Source organism: Moschus berezovskii, chromosome 14 (assembly GCF_049115385.1).
Source record: "Moschus berezovskii isolate FMDL1 chromosome 14, NW_MosBer_1.0, whole genome shotgun sequence".
Classification (NCBI taxonomy): Eukaryota; Metazoa; Chordata; class Mammalia; order Artiodactyla; family Moschidae; genus Moschus; species Moschus berezovskii.
The window spans coordinates 54,234,974-54,248,918 of record NC_142473.1 but is presented as its reverse complement, the minus strand read 5'-3'; the positions used below and the strand labels follow the sequence as shown (position 1 = coordinate 54,248,918).

The following is a 13,945-nucleotide window of genomic DNA, read 5'->3' as shown; positions in this document are numbered from 1 at the left end:
CCCCCCTATACACACACAGACAAGGTCCTTCTCAGGTAGATCAGCTCAACCCTTTGCCAGGACCAGGTGTGTGACTTACCAGTTCATTCCCTTCCAGGCAGACGATGGTAAGTTCTCCTACTCTGCTGCTAATGCTCAAGGAGCAACTCGGAAGCATGGTGGGTAGAATGAGCTTATTTCGCCATTTTGGCCCATTTCACCTCCTTGACATGTGAACCAATACAATGAAGTCAGAAAAACAATTTATACTATTCTTTATTATAGGAATTATGTTGCTTCTGCATGTACCTAACCCATGTCTACTTTGGTGCCCAATCCTAACTCAACAGTAGCCACCTTCAAGCTTAAACTACATCAGAGGTTGTGTTACACAGTATCAACATGACAATACATGTATATTGTAGCCCCTGAAAAAGGCAAAGCCCACAGTTTTCATAGGCTTGCCTCACAGTTTGATTCCAGCACAGTTGTTCCCACTTCATACTCCGAAGACCTGTAATGAATAATTTTCGCTCCACACAATAGCCCAGATACAGTCTTAATTCATCTTCATTATGATATATAGCTTTTTGTGCCTAGTCCTATTCTTTATCCCCATGCTTTCCTCCTCCCTTCTTCATTTGTCACAGATTTAGAGAAGACAAAGGCAGAATATTATGTAGTTACTAGAACTATGAACATTCCCGTGGTGACATACAAAGATCCAAATTTTTGCCCAAGGAGATTATGGGTGAGCCTTCCTTTCAACGCATTTGTTTTACATTTTTCTTTGTATTATTTCCAGTCTCTACCCTGATGTCACAGTCCCTGTTCTAATCCAAAGACAAACACATATCGATGCTGAATATATTACTGTGGCCTGAAGTTTGCCAGGCAGGGCATCTTTCTATTGAAGGGCAGGACTGTCAGAAGAGGTGCTAGGAAACTAAGGCAGTGCTGCAAAGATGCTGGGAAAAGGCAAAATGGGAAGGTCACCACAGGCAAAATCCATGGCTTGCCTTCCTTGTCCCTGAGAAAGGAACAAACGTTCAGGATGGATCTGAGATCTTCACAACTACTCTGTGAGGTAGGAGAGGATGCAGTTACTACACCCATTTTCCCACTGAGGACACTTAAAATCTTTCAAAGACTGGGGTGTTCAGTCCTGAATGTAATGAATGATATGCCAACATGTGACCTGAGAAGCGAGTTCATCAACTTTGTTTCATCTGAATGTGAGAAATACTTTACAATCTATGTACTCGTCTCTCCACAGCTCTGTGAGAAATAACTGGCTGTATGAAGGCCATTTCCGTTTCTTCATCCACGAAGTGAAAATAGAAACAAAGGTTCATAGGTTTCTGATCCTGATATTTAGAGAAAAGGGCAGGAAGAGGACACAGGTTTATTTGAGTCTGAGATAGTGACTCGCCCAGCTTGTGCTCAGAGAGCACAAGCCACTGTGGGTGATCTGGGCAGTCAGTGACACATTTTTCCATTTGGGAGGTCAGAGTGCTGGGGTCAAACATGGGTGCTCAGAGGTGGCAAACCTCAGGTGAAGCATCCTCCTGCTGGTGTTGGCACAGTAACCAGCTCTGGACACAGACAGGATTCTTCTGGTTATTGGTAAACCTGACCCAGAGGGTTTCCTGAAGGTCAGATCTACTTCATTATCCTCATTGATTTATGGCCCTGACACAGATGTGGATGAGGGGTGTGACCTGCAGAAGGGACTGTCCTGATCCTTAGGACCACTGTGATCCTCACCAAAAGCCTTGTGACATTTCCCACAGGGCTGTGATGCTCCTCTGGCCAAGCCTCGGCTTTTTAACATGAGTGGTTTAGTGGGAGACATTGGGCCAGGAGTGAGAGACCACTGGGTCAGGCAATGGGATTCCTGGGTTCCAGGCTCAGCTCAGTTCTCTGGGCAGGATCACCTCACCAGGGGCAGGGTCCTCCCTTCAGACCCCTGCGGGCCAGGTGAAATTCCAAGGCCTCCGGCTAAAACGGTGGCTTAGTCCTCCCCGTCCAGGGAGCAGATGGCCAGGGGAGCGGTGTTGTTGGCTCCGATGCTGTAGCAAGGGCTGAAATAGGGCAGGAGGCGCCCAGGGAAGGGGTAGTGGGGGAAAGTGAAAATGTGGGAGCCGTTGTCAGTCACGTTGTAGAAGGAGATGTCATGAGCCTCATAATCCAGGAAGACTCCCACGCGGCGGGGAGGGATGGGCAAGGATAGGAGGGGGTACTCGTCAGTGCCTGCCCGGTACTCATTGCCCTTCCTCAGCCTGATCACCCAGAATCCATAGTGGGGGGATAGGAAGACCACCTCCTTCCGGTCCACGTTCTCCTTACACACGCCCAGGCCCCATTCAGACCTGTCTCCCACCTCTACCTCCCAGTAGTGCCGGCCCGAGGAGATGCACTGACTGCCCAGGACAATGTTGTAGCGGTAAAATCTTTCAGGGTTGTCGGGCAGCTTCTGCTTGGTGTCTCCATAGCGCACACATTTCCTGTCCTCAGACACGATAAGGCGAGAGTAGGCAGTATCTGGATCCAGCCGCACATCCGCTGAGGAAAAAGGTCTTGGTTGCCACCCTGACACAGAGTGAGGGGGCCTGGGTGACATCTCTGTGACAGACACAGCCACAGGTTTCCTCCGTGATGGGTGAGGGTGAGGACAGATGGGGCATCCAGAGGGCACTGGGAGATCTCATTCCTCGGGGAGGGGTCCCACTCCCCACTCACCACAATTCTGCCCTGCACTCATTACCTGCATATGTCTTCAGGATCTCTCTGAGCCCCAGCACACGGCAGTCTGTCTTCAGCTCCAGGGAGACTGGTTCTGGTCTCTGCAGACTCCAGGACTTGCTCCTGGTAGATGGGGAAGGCCTTGGGGTCAGAAGTCCTGGCTCTGCCAAAGGGTGGGGTCTTCCCTTAGTACAGGGAAAGGGGCTTGGCCAGGAATGGAGTCAGTGAGCTGCCCCTCCTCACAACACCAGGCAGAACAGGGAGGTGATGATTATTTGACTGGGCTGAACAGTCTATGGCACAGAGATAGTCACATTCCTGGGCCATGAGAAGGGTTAGGTATGACTCTGATATTGGGAGAGGCAGAGGTGCAGAGTATGCAGACTCAGAAGACCAACGCTCATGCAGACACCTGCAGCCACTCCCTCTCCTTGGGCCACCTGCTTAGGCCACCACACATTTTATAGCTCTCACCAGAATTCTTATTGGTAATGGTTGAAATGAATTTGACCAAGTAACAATACAAATTAAAAAAAGAAAGATGTTCAAAGCTTCTTTATCCAATACAACAGAATAGGGAGAAGGTTACAGACTAGCACCCACTTTTCTGTAGGTACTTGGTCTATGTTCCTTCCCCATTTCTAGCTCTGGCCCGGCCCCACTATCCCAAAGATGGAAACATACCTGTTTAAGACTTCCTGAATACCCTAGAAGGAGAAAAAGGCAGCACATGAGTATGCCCTATTCCTCAAAGGGACCAGACAGACATAGAGTCTCTCTATGGAGAGGGAGGCAGAGAGCTGGAAAGGAGGCATGCAGGGGTAGAGGGGAGGAGCCTTCAGGAGTGGGCAGGGCAGACCTAGCCCTCTTGCCAGATTGGCCGACCTTGGGCTCCATCTCAACTCTCTGGCCAGAGGGGAGGAATAGGTATGATGCAAGAGCTGCCTAAACGATGCCCATCTAGGAAGTTGCGAGGCCATTCACCAGATCAGGGTATGGGAACAACCAGTATTGGTGGTGGGTAATAAGATCCGTGCTGTCTGGCTGAGTGCTGACAGGCCCTACTGAAGTCTAGGCATTCCCCTCTCTCAGAATGCCAGGTTACCTTCATCTCTGGCTCAGACTTCCCAGGAAAACCTGCTCCTCACCTGCAGCATCCAGCGGACAGGCCTCTGAGACCTCTCTTCCAGCTCTGCAATCATCCTCCATAGGACTCGGCTTTGCTGGATGAGTGCCTCATGATTTAACTCCAGTTTCTGCATGATCTCCCCTTCCTCCTGCTCCAGGCTGGCCAGAGCTGCAGCGGCCTCCACCTCCAGCCGCCGACCTGGTGGCTGTTTTTTTTTTAGTAATCGCCGATATTTCTCAAACTCCCATATGATGCTCTGCTTTCGGGTTTCCACCTGTATCTGCACAGCCAGGATAAGAAATCAGCACAAAAACCCCCAAAAGTTAGTAGAAGGAAAGAAATCATAAAGGTCAGAGCAGAAATAAATGAAAAAGAAATGAAGGAGACAGTACCAAAGATCAATAAAACTAAAAGCTGGTTCTTTGAGAAGATAAACAAAAACAAATCATTAGCCAGACATCAAGATAAAAAAGGAGAAGACTCAAATCAATAAAATTAGAAATGAAAAAGGGGAAGTTACAACAGACAGCACAAAAATACAAATAATCATAAGAGATTACTATAAGCAACTATATGCCAATAAAAAGGATAACCTGGAAGAAATGGACAAATTCCTAGAAAAGTTTAACCTTCCAAAACTGAACCAGGAAGAAATAGAAAATATGAACAGATGAACCACAAACACAGAAATTAAAACTGTAATAAAAAAATCTTCCAACAAAAAAAAGCCCAGGGCCAGATGGCTTTATAGGTGAGTACTACCAAGAGTTTATAGAACAGCTAACACCTATTCTGTGCTAACTCTTCCAGAAAATTGAAGAGGAATTAAAAACTCCCAAACTCATTCTGTGAGGCCACCATCATCCTAATACTAAAACCAGACAAAGATGCCAACAAAAAAAGAAAATTACAGGCCAATGTCACTGATGAACATAGATGCAAAAATCCTCAACAAAGTTCCAGCAAACAGAATCCAACAACACATTACAAAGATCATATTTATGATCAAGTGGGCTTTATCCCAGGGATGCAAATCAATCAATATGATACACCATATTAACAAACTGAAAGATAAAAACCATATGATCTCGATGCAGAGTAAGTTTTTGATAAAATTCAACACTCATTTATGATAAAAACTCTCCAGAAAGTAGGCATAGAAGAAACATACCTGAACATAATAAAGGTCATACATGACAAACCCATAGCAAACACTATTCTTAATGGTGAAAAACTGAAAGCATCTCACCTAACATCAGGAACAAGACAAGGGTGGCCACTTTTGCCACCATTATTCAACATAATTTCGGAAGTTCTAACCACAATAATCAGAGAAGAAAAAGAAATAAAAGGAATCCAGATTGGAAAAGAAGTAAAACTGCTTGCAGATGACATGATACTGTATCTAGAAAACCCTAAAGATGCCACAAGAAAATTACTAGTGCTAATCAATGAATATAGTAAAGTTGCAGGATATAAAATTAATACACAGAAATCCCTTGCATTCTTATACACTAACAATGAAAAATCAGAAAGATAAATTAAGGAAACATTCCCGTTCACCACTTCAACAAAAAGAATAAAATACCTGGAATAAACCTACCTAAAAAAACAAAAGACCTGAATGCAGAAAACTGTAAGACACTGATGAAAGAAATCAAAGATGACACAAACACATGGAGAGATATACCATGCTCTTGGATTGGCACAATCTATCTTGTGAAAATGATTATACTACACAAAACAATCTATAGATTCAACACAATCCCTATCAAACTACCAATGATATTTTTCACAGAACTAGAACAAAAATTTTCATAATTTGTATGGAAACACAAAAGACCCCAAATAGCCAAAGCAATCTTGAAAAAGAAGGATGGAGCTGGAGGAATCAACCTTCCTGACTTCAGATTATACTATAAAGCTACAGTCATTAAGACAGTACGGTACTGGCACAAAAACAGAAATACAGACCAATGGAACAAGATAGAAAGCCCAGAGATAAATCCACACATCCATGGGCACCTTATGTTTGACAAAGGAGGCAAAAATATACAATGGAGAAAAGATAGTTGCTTCAAGTAAGTGGTGCTGGGAAAATTAGGCAGCTATGTGTAACAGAATGAAATTAGAATACTTCCTAACACCATGCACAAAGATAAACTCGAAATGGATTAAAAGACCTTAATGTAAGACATAAACTATAAAACTCTTAGAGGAAAACATAGGCAGAACACACTCTGACATAAATCACAGCAAGATCCTCAAAGACCCACTTTCCAGAGTAATGGAAATAAAAACAAAAATAAACAAATGGAACCTAATTAAACTTAAAAGCTTTTGTACAGCAAAGAAAACTATAAACAAGGTGAAAAGACAACCCTTGGAATGGGAGAAAATAACAGCAAATTAAACAACTGACAAAGATTAATCTCCAAAATATACAAGCACCTCATGCAGCTGAATACCAGAAAAACAACCCAATCAAAAAGTGGGCAGAAGACCTAAACAGACATTTCACCGAAGAAGACACACAGATGGCTAATAAACACATGAAAAGATGCTCAATGTCGCTGATTATTAGAGAAATACAATCAAAACAACAATGAGGTATCACCTCACATCTGTCAGAATGGCCATCATCAAAAAACCTACAAACAATAAATGCTGGAGAGGGTCTGGAGAAAAGGGACACTCTCTTGCACTGTTGGTGGGAATGATACAGCCACTATTGAGAAGAGTCCTATGGAGATTCCTTAAAAAACTACAAATAAAACTACCAAATGACCCAACAATCCCACTACTGGGCATATACTCTTAAGGAAACCATAACTGAAAAAGACACACGTACCCCAATGTTTGTCGGAGCACTATTTACAATAGCTAGGATAAGGAAGCAACCTAGATGTTCACTGACAGATGAATAAAGAAGTTATGGTACGTACATACAATGGCATATTATTCAGCCATAAAAAGGAACACATTTGAGTCAGTTCTAATGAGGTGGGTGAAACTAGAGCCTATTACACAAAGTGAAGTCAGTCAGAAAGAGAAAAACAAGTATCATATGTTAATGCATATATGTGGAATCTAGAAAGATGGTACTGATGAACCTATTTGCAGGACAGCAGTGGAGGGGCAGACAAAGAGAACAGACTGGTGCGCATGGTCACGGAAGAAAAGGGTGGGGTGAACTGAGAGAGCAGCATTGAAACATATACATACCATATGTAAAACAGACAGCAGGTGGGAATTTGCTACATGAAGCAGGGAGCTCAATCTGGTGCTCTGTGAGAAGAGGGGTGGGATACGGTGGGAAGGAGGAGAGAGGTTCAAGAGGGAGGGGACATATGTATACCTATGGTGATTCATGTTGATGTGTGGCAGAAACCAACACAATATTGTAAAGCAACTATCCTCTAATTGAAAAAAAAAAGAAATCAGCAGATACTGGTCGTATAAGGGCCACCCAGGATTGAGGAAACTGGCATGTGCATATACACACACTCTGAAATGTTTTGGTACCAACTGTGTGCCCGGCACTATAAAGGCAAAGGTAAAGGCTACTTTTCCTACTTTCCTATTCCCACAGCTCCAGGACATGCTCCTTAGTCCCTATTACCAACTCTTATTGACCCCAGGAGGGCTCAGGATACTATCTCGGCACTCTATGTTGTAGATTAGCTTCCATTTTCAGAATAATATATTCTATTTTCAGAAGCATTACCCTTAAGCCTCTAAGACAGTGTAAAATTACACTGTTAGTTGCTTTTGTTTCTTACTGGTGTTATATCAATTCTTCATGCTGTTTTAGATTGATTCAATGTTACCTCCCGTTGAGTGAGATAGTTTGACAGTTTCGGGCCTTGAGTTTATTTCCAAGATGATTTTCCAATATTTTAATTACTTAACTTTTAGTAAATATGCTTTAGTTGAGGAAAGAGAAACAGAAACTATACTCTGCTAAGCATTAAACAAGTCATATCTCTGTGAGCTAAAGTACAAGTGAGGTGTGCACTTTTCCTTTCTCACATATGAAGATGTAAGCCCAGAGGTTCTCCCTACATCACATTCAAGGAACTTAAAAGCAAGTGGTTCCAAGGTTTGCTTAAAGCTGCACACCTGGTACAGAAAGCTGGTATGAGGACCCCAGGCTTTCTGACCTCAAACCCACATTCTGCCTCACAGGGATAAGGAGGGGGCCATGAGGAAGCCAGCTTCAGGACAACACAGGGACCAGACAGACTCCTTTCCTCAGGGGGAAACTTGCCTTCCAGTTGGCAGTTCGTTTCCTCTCACCAACTTCCAGCTTCCAGGACTCTTCCTGCTCTTTCCTCAGATGTTCCAGAGCCTCATGGAGTTTCCACTGAAAGAGATAAAAACCTCATGAGGACACCTCGGGCAGCCTGCGTGGATTGCCAGGCTTCCGAGCATTGGCAGGTGATGGGAAAACAAGCATCCCCCAGAGGATGGGCCAGAACGGATGCTGGGAGAAAAGGGAAGCCACGGAGGATTCCTGCCCAGATGACAGGGAAGGTCTTTCCATCTGAGAATCATTTAATCTCTCACAGTCTCTAAGTTTCTGTAAAGTAAAAGAAAAGATCTGTTTCCACCTTGCCAGAAAACTACCTTGGACTTTTCCTATGCATGCCTCTTTTCATACTCTCCTGCCTTGTTATCCTACAGCCTCCTAAACATTGTTATTCAAAGTGTGGCCCATGTGTGTCAGCAGCATCAGTATCGCCTGGGATCTTGTTAGCAATGCAGGACCTTGGGCTTCACCCTGCTGCTTCTGCTGCTAAGTCGCTTCAGTTGTGTCTGACTCTGTGCGACCCCATAGACGGCAGCCCACCAGGCTCCTCCGTCCAGTGGGATTTTCCAGGCAAGAGTACTGGAGTGGGTTGCCATTGCCTTCTCTGTGGGCTTCACCCTAGACCTCCCTGAATTAGAATCTGAATTTTTGCAAGATCCTTGCATGGTTTATATGGACATTAAAAGAGTACTATCTTAGATACTAATGCAAGAGATTACTACTGGAAAGCATAAAGTAATCTCATAACAATATTAACCATTTTATTAAAGATTTACCAATAAAACTGAGGCTTAGAGAGTGACCTATCCAAAGTTATTCAGCTGGTAAATGGCTGGGCTGGGATTTAACTTAGCTCTTTAATTCTTGTGTGTAAGGTATATTGCCTCCCTATTCTAACACTTGCAAAACAAAATAAACACTTAATTTTTCAGAAATTCTCTTTGCAGAGGAAAACAACTAAATCAGGGATTCATCTAACACTTTTACCTTCTAATCTCAGCTTTAAGAATTAAGACCCATAAAGGATCAATGTATCACAGAATCATTGGGATGATTCTGATAAAGATGTCAGCATGGACATCTAAGGAAAAAGAAGTTACAAGTCAATAAGGATAGCTATAAAAAAGGAGCAGTGTGTGTGTCAGAGATGGCTTTCCCAAAAGACCCCCCAATAAATAAAAGGTAAGGAGAAGAGAAAGAACACTAGGTAAGGAGAAAGAAGACCTGAGTTCTAGTATTTGATCTTTCTTTCACTAACTTAAGTCAGAAGGGACCCTACAACATGAGATCAGACAATCTAACTCAATCCTAAATGACTCTGCCATGGCCCTTTCTAGCTCTAAAACCAATGATCATGATCTCAGATTTCCAAGCCTTCATTTCTGTCCATAAAATTAGCAGTTTAAAGTGACTCACCTGATATCAGAAGATTATTTGTGGCTTTGCTAGGAGTTTGCAGGTTCTGATAGGTACAGTCTTGATGGTCTCATCCAAGGCACCCAGAACCCCAGCTAACCCAAACTGCTGCTGCTAAGTCACTTCAGTCGTGTCCGACTCTGTGTGACCCCATAGACGGAAGCCCACCAGGCTCCCCCGTCCCTGGGATTCTCCAGGCAAGAACACTGGAGTGGGTTGACATTTTCTTCTCCAATGTGTGAAAGTGAAAAGTGAAAGTGAAGTCGCTCAGTCGTGTCCGACCCTTAGCGACCCCACGGACTGCAGCCTACCAGGCTCCTCCATCCATGGGATTTTCCAGGCAAGAGTACTGGAGTGGCTTGCCATTGCCTTCTCTGAACCCAAACTGGTCTCCCTCAAATTCTCAGTAAGGAGAGCAAGTGTGGGTTAGGCATTAAGGTCTGTGGGATCAGGAAAGGGGTGGGAGTAGCTTTGGAAGTGGAAGGGAAGGAAGAAAGGTCATAAAAGCAAGGAGAGGTGCAGCTCACTGGATCAGGCACCCAGGACCTGGTGGTGTGAGAAGTCAAAGGAATCAGTTCTCATCTTGTCTCTGGGGCTCCCTCTCAAGTTCTTGATCTAGAGATAGCCAAGTGAGGGGCAGGGGAGAGACTGGATTGGGGACAGGGGCTGGCCTCCATCTCCCACCTTATAATCCCAGGCGACATCCTCCATGGGCACGACACTGTGGGCCTGATGCTCAGGGGACCGGCCGCAGGCCTCGCACATGATCAGGCCATCCTCTTTGCAGAACATCTTCAGCTGTTCTCTGTGGGGTTCACACACGTCAGCCCTCAGCCCCATTCCAGGATGCAGCCCCAGCCGGCGGATTTTTTCCACAACGTTGGCCAGCTGCCAATTAGGCCGCAGGTTCCTGGGCTGGATGGGAGCCCGGCACAGGGGACATGAGTAACCCCAGTTCTGGGATTCTCCTGGGACCTCCCAGAGTCCTGAGAGACAGCTGTGGCAGAAGCTGTGGCCACAGTCGATGCTCACAGGCTCCTTGAGGAAGGTCATGCAGATGGGACAGGCCACTTCTTCTACTACAGCTTCCATCAATGCTGCGGGATCCATGGTTCCTGTCACACCCTCCGCAGAATAGGAACAAAACCAGGTTGAGGCACTGAAGGCTGAGAAGGAAAGAAACACAAGTAAGAGAAAAAGGAGCAGAAGAGCAGCGGGAGCAGTAATAGGAACAGGTAGTGATTGAAAACAATAGCTGCCTCACTTGGATCTTTTATGGTGGTGGTTTAGTCACCAAGTTATGTCTGACTCTCTGTGACCCCACGGACTGCAGCCTGCCAGGCTCCTCTGCCCATGGGACTTCCCAGGCAAGAATACTGGAGTAAGTAGTCATTCCCTTTATGAACCCTGTTTATAATAAGCACTAGCCTTCCCAGCTGAATCTGATTGGGTTATGTTTCTCACATCACAGAAGGGGCATCTGGGGATGCCTGAGAGTTGGGATGTTGAGAATTCTCAGTTTCCATTCACCTGATCATCTCTGACCTCCTTGGGGTTCACTGGCCAGACCAATCTCACTCTACCTCTATCAAGCTCTGTAGAGTAACACTATTCCTCTTGAACTTGGGTGAATTCAAGAGAACTTAGCCATGTGGCGCTTCAGTAGCCAAACTAAGGCCAGAAATACTCCCAGCCTCACTCTCCAGGATGTTTCTATATATATTTACGTCAAGATGCAGAAAAGTCAATATGCCAGAAGCCTATGGCCTATAGGCTCATTTTGTTTTTGTGTGATACACACTGGATATAAGGAAACCAGCAATACTTCCCCACCTCCTGAAAACCTCTGCCCACTTCTCCAGTACTAACATTCACTAAGATTTCAAGACGATCTCCTCAGTGATATGTCAGAAGCAGATATGGACAAATAGCCCTTGGAAGATAAAAACAAAGGTCATCTGATGATAATTAAACCCATTATTGATGAATTCACTACTCCAGCAAGAGACCTGAGATTTCTGCCCAGGCTATATGTGTGTACAAAGGAACAATGGTAGGCTCTTGGTACCACTGGCAATATGTATTTGTTCACTGTGCAAGTGTGTATTACCCACTAGTCTATAAAGGGAAGAGCCCCGATGATCTTAGTCACCATTTTATCCTGAGGACCTAAATAGTGCCTGCCATGCAGTAGTGCTGAATAAATACTTGACCTAGACATACAAAATAGTTCCTAAACCCAAAATGCTTTTATAACTAGTTAGGGAGTTGAGAGCATACTATACATTAGTAATAACAGCAAACACTCCTTGAACACACTATATGCCAGGCAATCCTTTGAGCTTTTTAAATGAACTGACTCAATGTATTTCACAACCCTACGTAGAAATCATTACTCTACTCTTCTCATATTACAGAAGCTTGGTCCTGGGCTCCATCATTCTATCCTGGGCAAAGTATCTAGCCTCTCTAGCTTCAAGGATAATAAAAATTCAAGAGGAGAGAGAAATCACGGTGGTTTAGGGTAGTTCAGTAAGTCTTCCTGAAGAAGTGGGGCAATAAGTTGATTTTGAAGGACTGTTACAGGAAATCAGCAGGTCTTGACTTCTCACTGGCCTCCTTGCCTCTTGCTTTTCCTCCTCCCACTGTCACTACCACACTGTAGGATCAGTATCCTAAAAGCTTGTCTTACTGTCACTAACCTATTGAACTGCCTATCCTGGTTCCCCAGCCCTTAGTGCCTCCTCTTGACCCTGAAACAGCCATGTCAAGCAAAAGAGGAAACTTCCACACTTTCGTGCAGATCCCCCATGTCCATTCATTCCACCCCACTTGGATTCCTGCTGTCCCTCCAGCTTGAAATGACCTCCAAATTCCTGCTCTGAATGTCATTTGACATCTATGTGTCTTACTTCCCACAGTACAAGTTTCATGAGGATAGGGACATGGTTTGTTTACTACCATATCCTCAAGCCCAAAAGCAGTGCTCAAATATTTTTGAATACGTGAAAATTAAATGTAAATGTTGAGGTCCAGCTGTTAGAAGGCTGTATATGAAAGAAATGTCAACATCCTCATCTAAAACGGAGGGGCACCAAGAGATACCAGCCACACAACAGACATTGATATCTATGATTTATAGCTACGGTGGACTAACAAATGAATAAAAACAGCTACTGAAAACTGATAAGACGGTAGCTGAAGGGAAGTCGAGTAAATACCAAAATGACAAAACAAGAAAATAGGATGGAAGCATATTATTTAGAGAGCCATAAAAAGCTGTAAACATAAAAAAGTTAAGTGATGGCCTCTGCAAGTCTCTGCAAAAAGGATTTAGGGCTAGTATCTATTGCCTTATTATTTTGTTTTTATTATACACAAATTCCTCGGACAAAACTTTAATTTTCAAATGTTTAATTGCTTCAACCTTGCGTTCGGTAGAGCCGGGGGCCCTCAAGGAAAGACGTTTGCTGGGAAAGGGGGCGGAGACTGAAAGAGACTAGAGAGGTGGGGCCAGAGAGGGAGACGGGGAGGCGGTGACCTCCGCGATTCGGGAGCAGAGGGGGATGGTAACTTCCGGGGCACAGGAGGCCAGGCAGAGCCCCAGGGCACAGGGCGGGTGAGGGCAGAGTAAGGCTGATCGCTTGCAGGACCTCTGAAGGGGCACAATTGTCTACCCACCTCCCTCGTCAGCCGGAACTAGCGCCCCGAGGCGGAAACCGAAAATGGAGACGCCCAGTTGGTTCCCATGGTCGAGTGTCCGCAGCGTCCGAAGTGCTTGGCTTCGCCAGAGCGGCACTTACCGCTGGCCCGGAGACGAAGACCCCAGCAGCGTCCACCTCCTCGGCCGCCTTTCCCGCAGCGCTCTGAGGCCCCGCCCACAGGGAAGGAGCCAATGAGAGGCGCGCAGGACCGGGCGTCGGGATCCGCCCCGCCGGCGGCATCTTTGCGGAAGCAGCCAATCACAGATAGGGATCGGGACAACCCTAGCCAGTCGGAGCAGGGGACGGGGCTGCGCCCACCTTTCACGCGTTCCGTTCCGTTCCGTTCCGTTCAGTCTCTCAGTCGTGTCCGACTCTTTGGGACCCCGCGTGACTGTAGCCTACCAGGCTTCTCCGTCCATGGGATTCTCCAGGCAAGAATACTGGAGTGGGTTATCATTTCGGCGTATTTTCTGTTTTTCTGGCCCCTTCCCCTACTCAGAACCCTTTAAACTGTAGATGGGCCCAGGAGTCAGTCGAGGACAGGTCGAAGTGGTGAAACACGTGGATGAGGCCGTTCAGGCTAGGCAGTGGCAGAAGCCCAGCTAGCCCTCGGGCCAAAGACCCCTTTGCGTCTTACACTTCCGCTCTGGATGACTAGTG

At 45.4% G+C, this 13,945-nt stretch overlaps 1 protein-coding gene across 2 annotated transcripts; it reads right to left on the bottom strand.

Moving 5' to 3' along the window:
* Nucleotides 1-237: 237 nt before the first annotated feature.
* TRIM68 (tripartite motif containing 68) lies at nucleotides 238-13,452 on the bottom strand. Of its 2 annotated transcripts, none has more exons than XM_055423521.2 (7): nucleotides 13,263-13,452; nucleotides 10,266-10,747; nucleotides 8,124-8,219; nucleotides 3,873-4,133; nucleotides 3,409-3,431; nucleotides 2,747-2,847; nucleotides 238-2,544 (listed from the first exon to the last, which is right to left on the bottom strand). In XM_055423521.2, exons 2-7 carry the CDS (start codon nucleotides 10,689-10,691, stop codon nucleotides 1,994-1,996), a joined length of 1,458 nt encoding a protein of 485 aa, XP_055279496.2. In that variant the 5' UTR covers nucleotides 10,692-10,747; nucleotides 13,263-13,452; the 3' UTR covers nucleotides 238-1,993. The 2 variants fall into 2 exon arrangements, with proteins under 2 accessions (XP_055279496.2, XP_055279497.2); XM_055423522.2 differs by having other exon boundaries at nucleotides 13,385-13,447.
* Nucleotides 13,453-13,945: the final 493 nt, after the last annotated feature.

Coding starts and splice junctions, on each gene's coding strand:
- TRIM68 (XM_055423521.2), bottom strand. CDS start 10,691: ATGGATCCCGCAGCATTGATGGAAGCTGTAGTAGAAGAAGTGGCCTGT. Junction 8,220..10,265: donor ATGTCGCCTGGGATTATAAG/GTGGGAGATGGA, acceptor TATCTCTTTCAG/TGGAAACTCCATGAGGCTCT. Junction 2,848..3,408: donor ATTCAGGAAGTCTTAAACAG/GTATGTTTCCAT, acceptor CCCATCTACCAG/GAGCAAGTCCTGGAGTCTGC.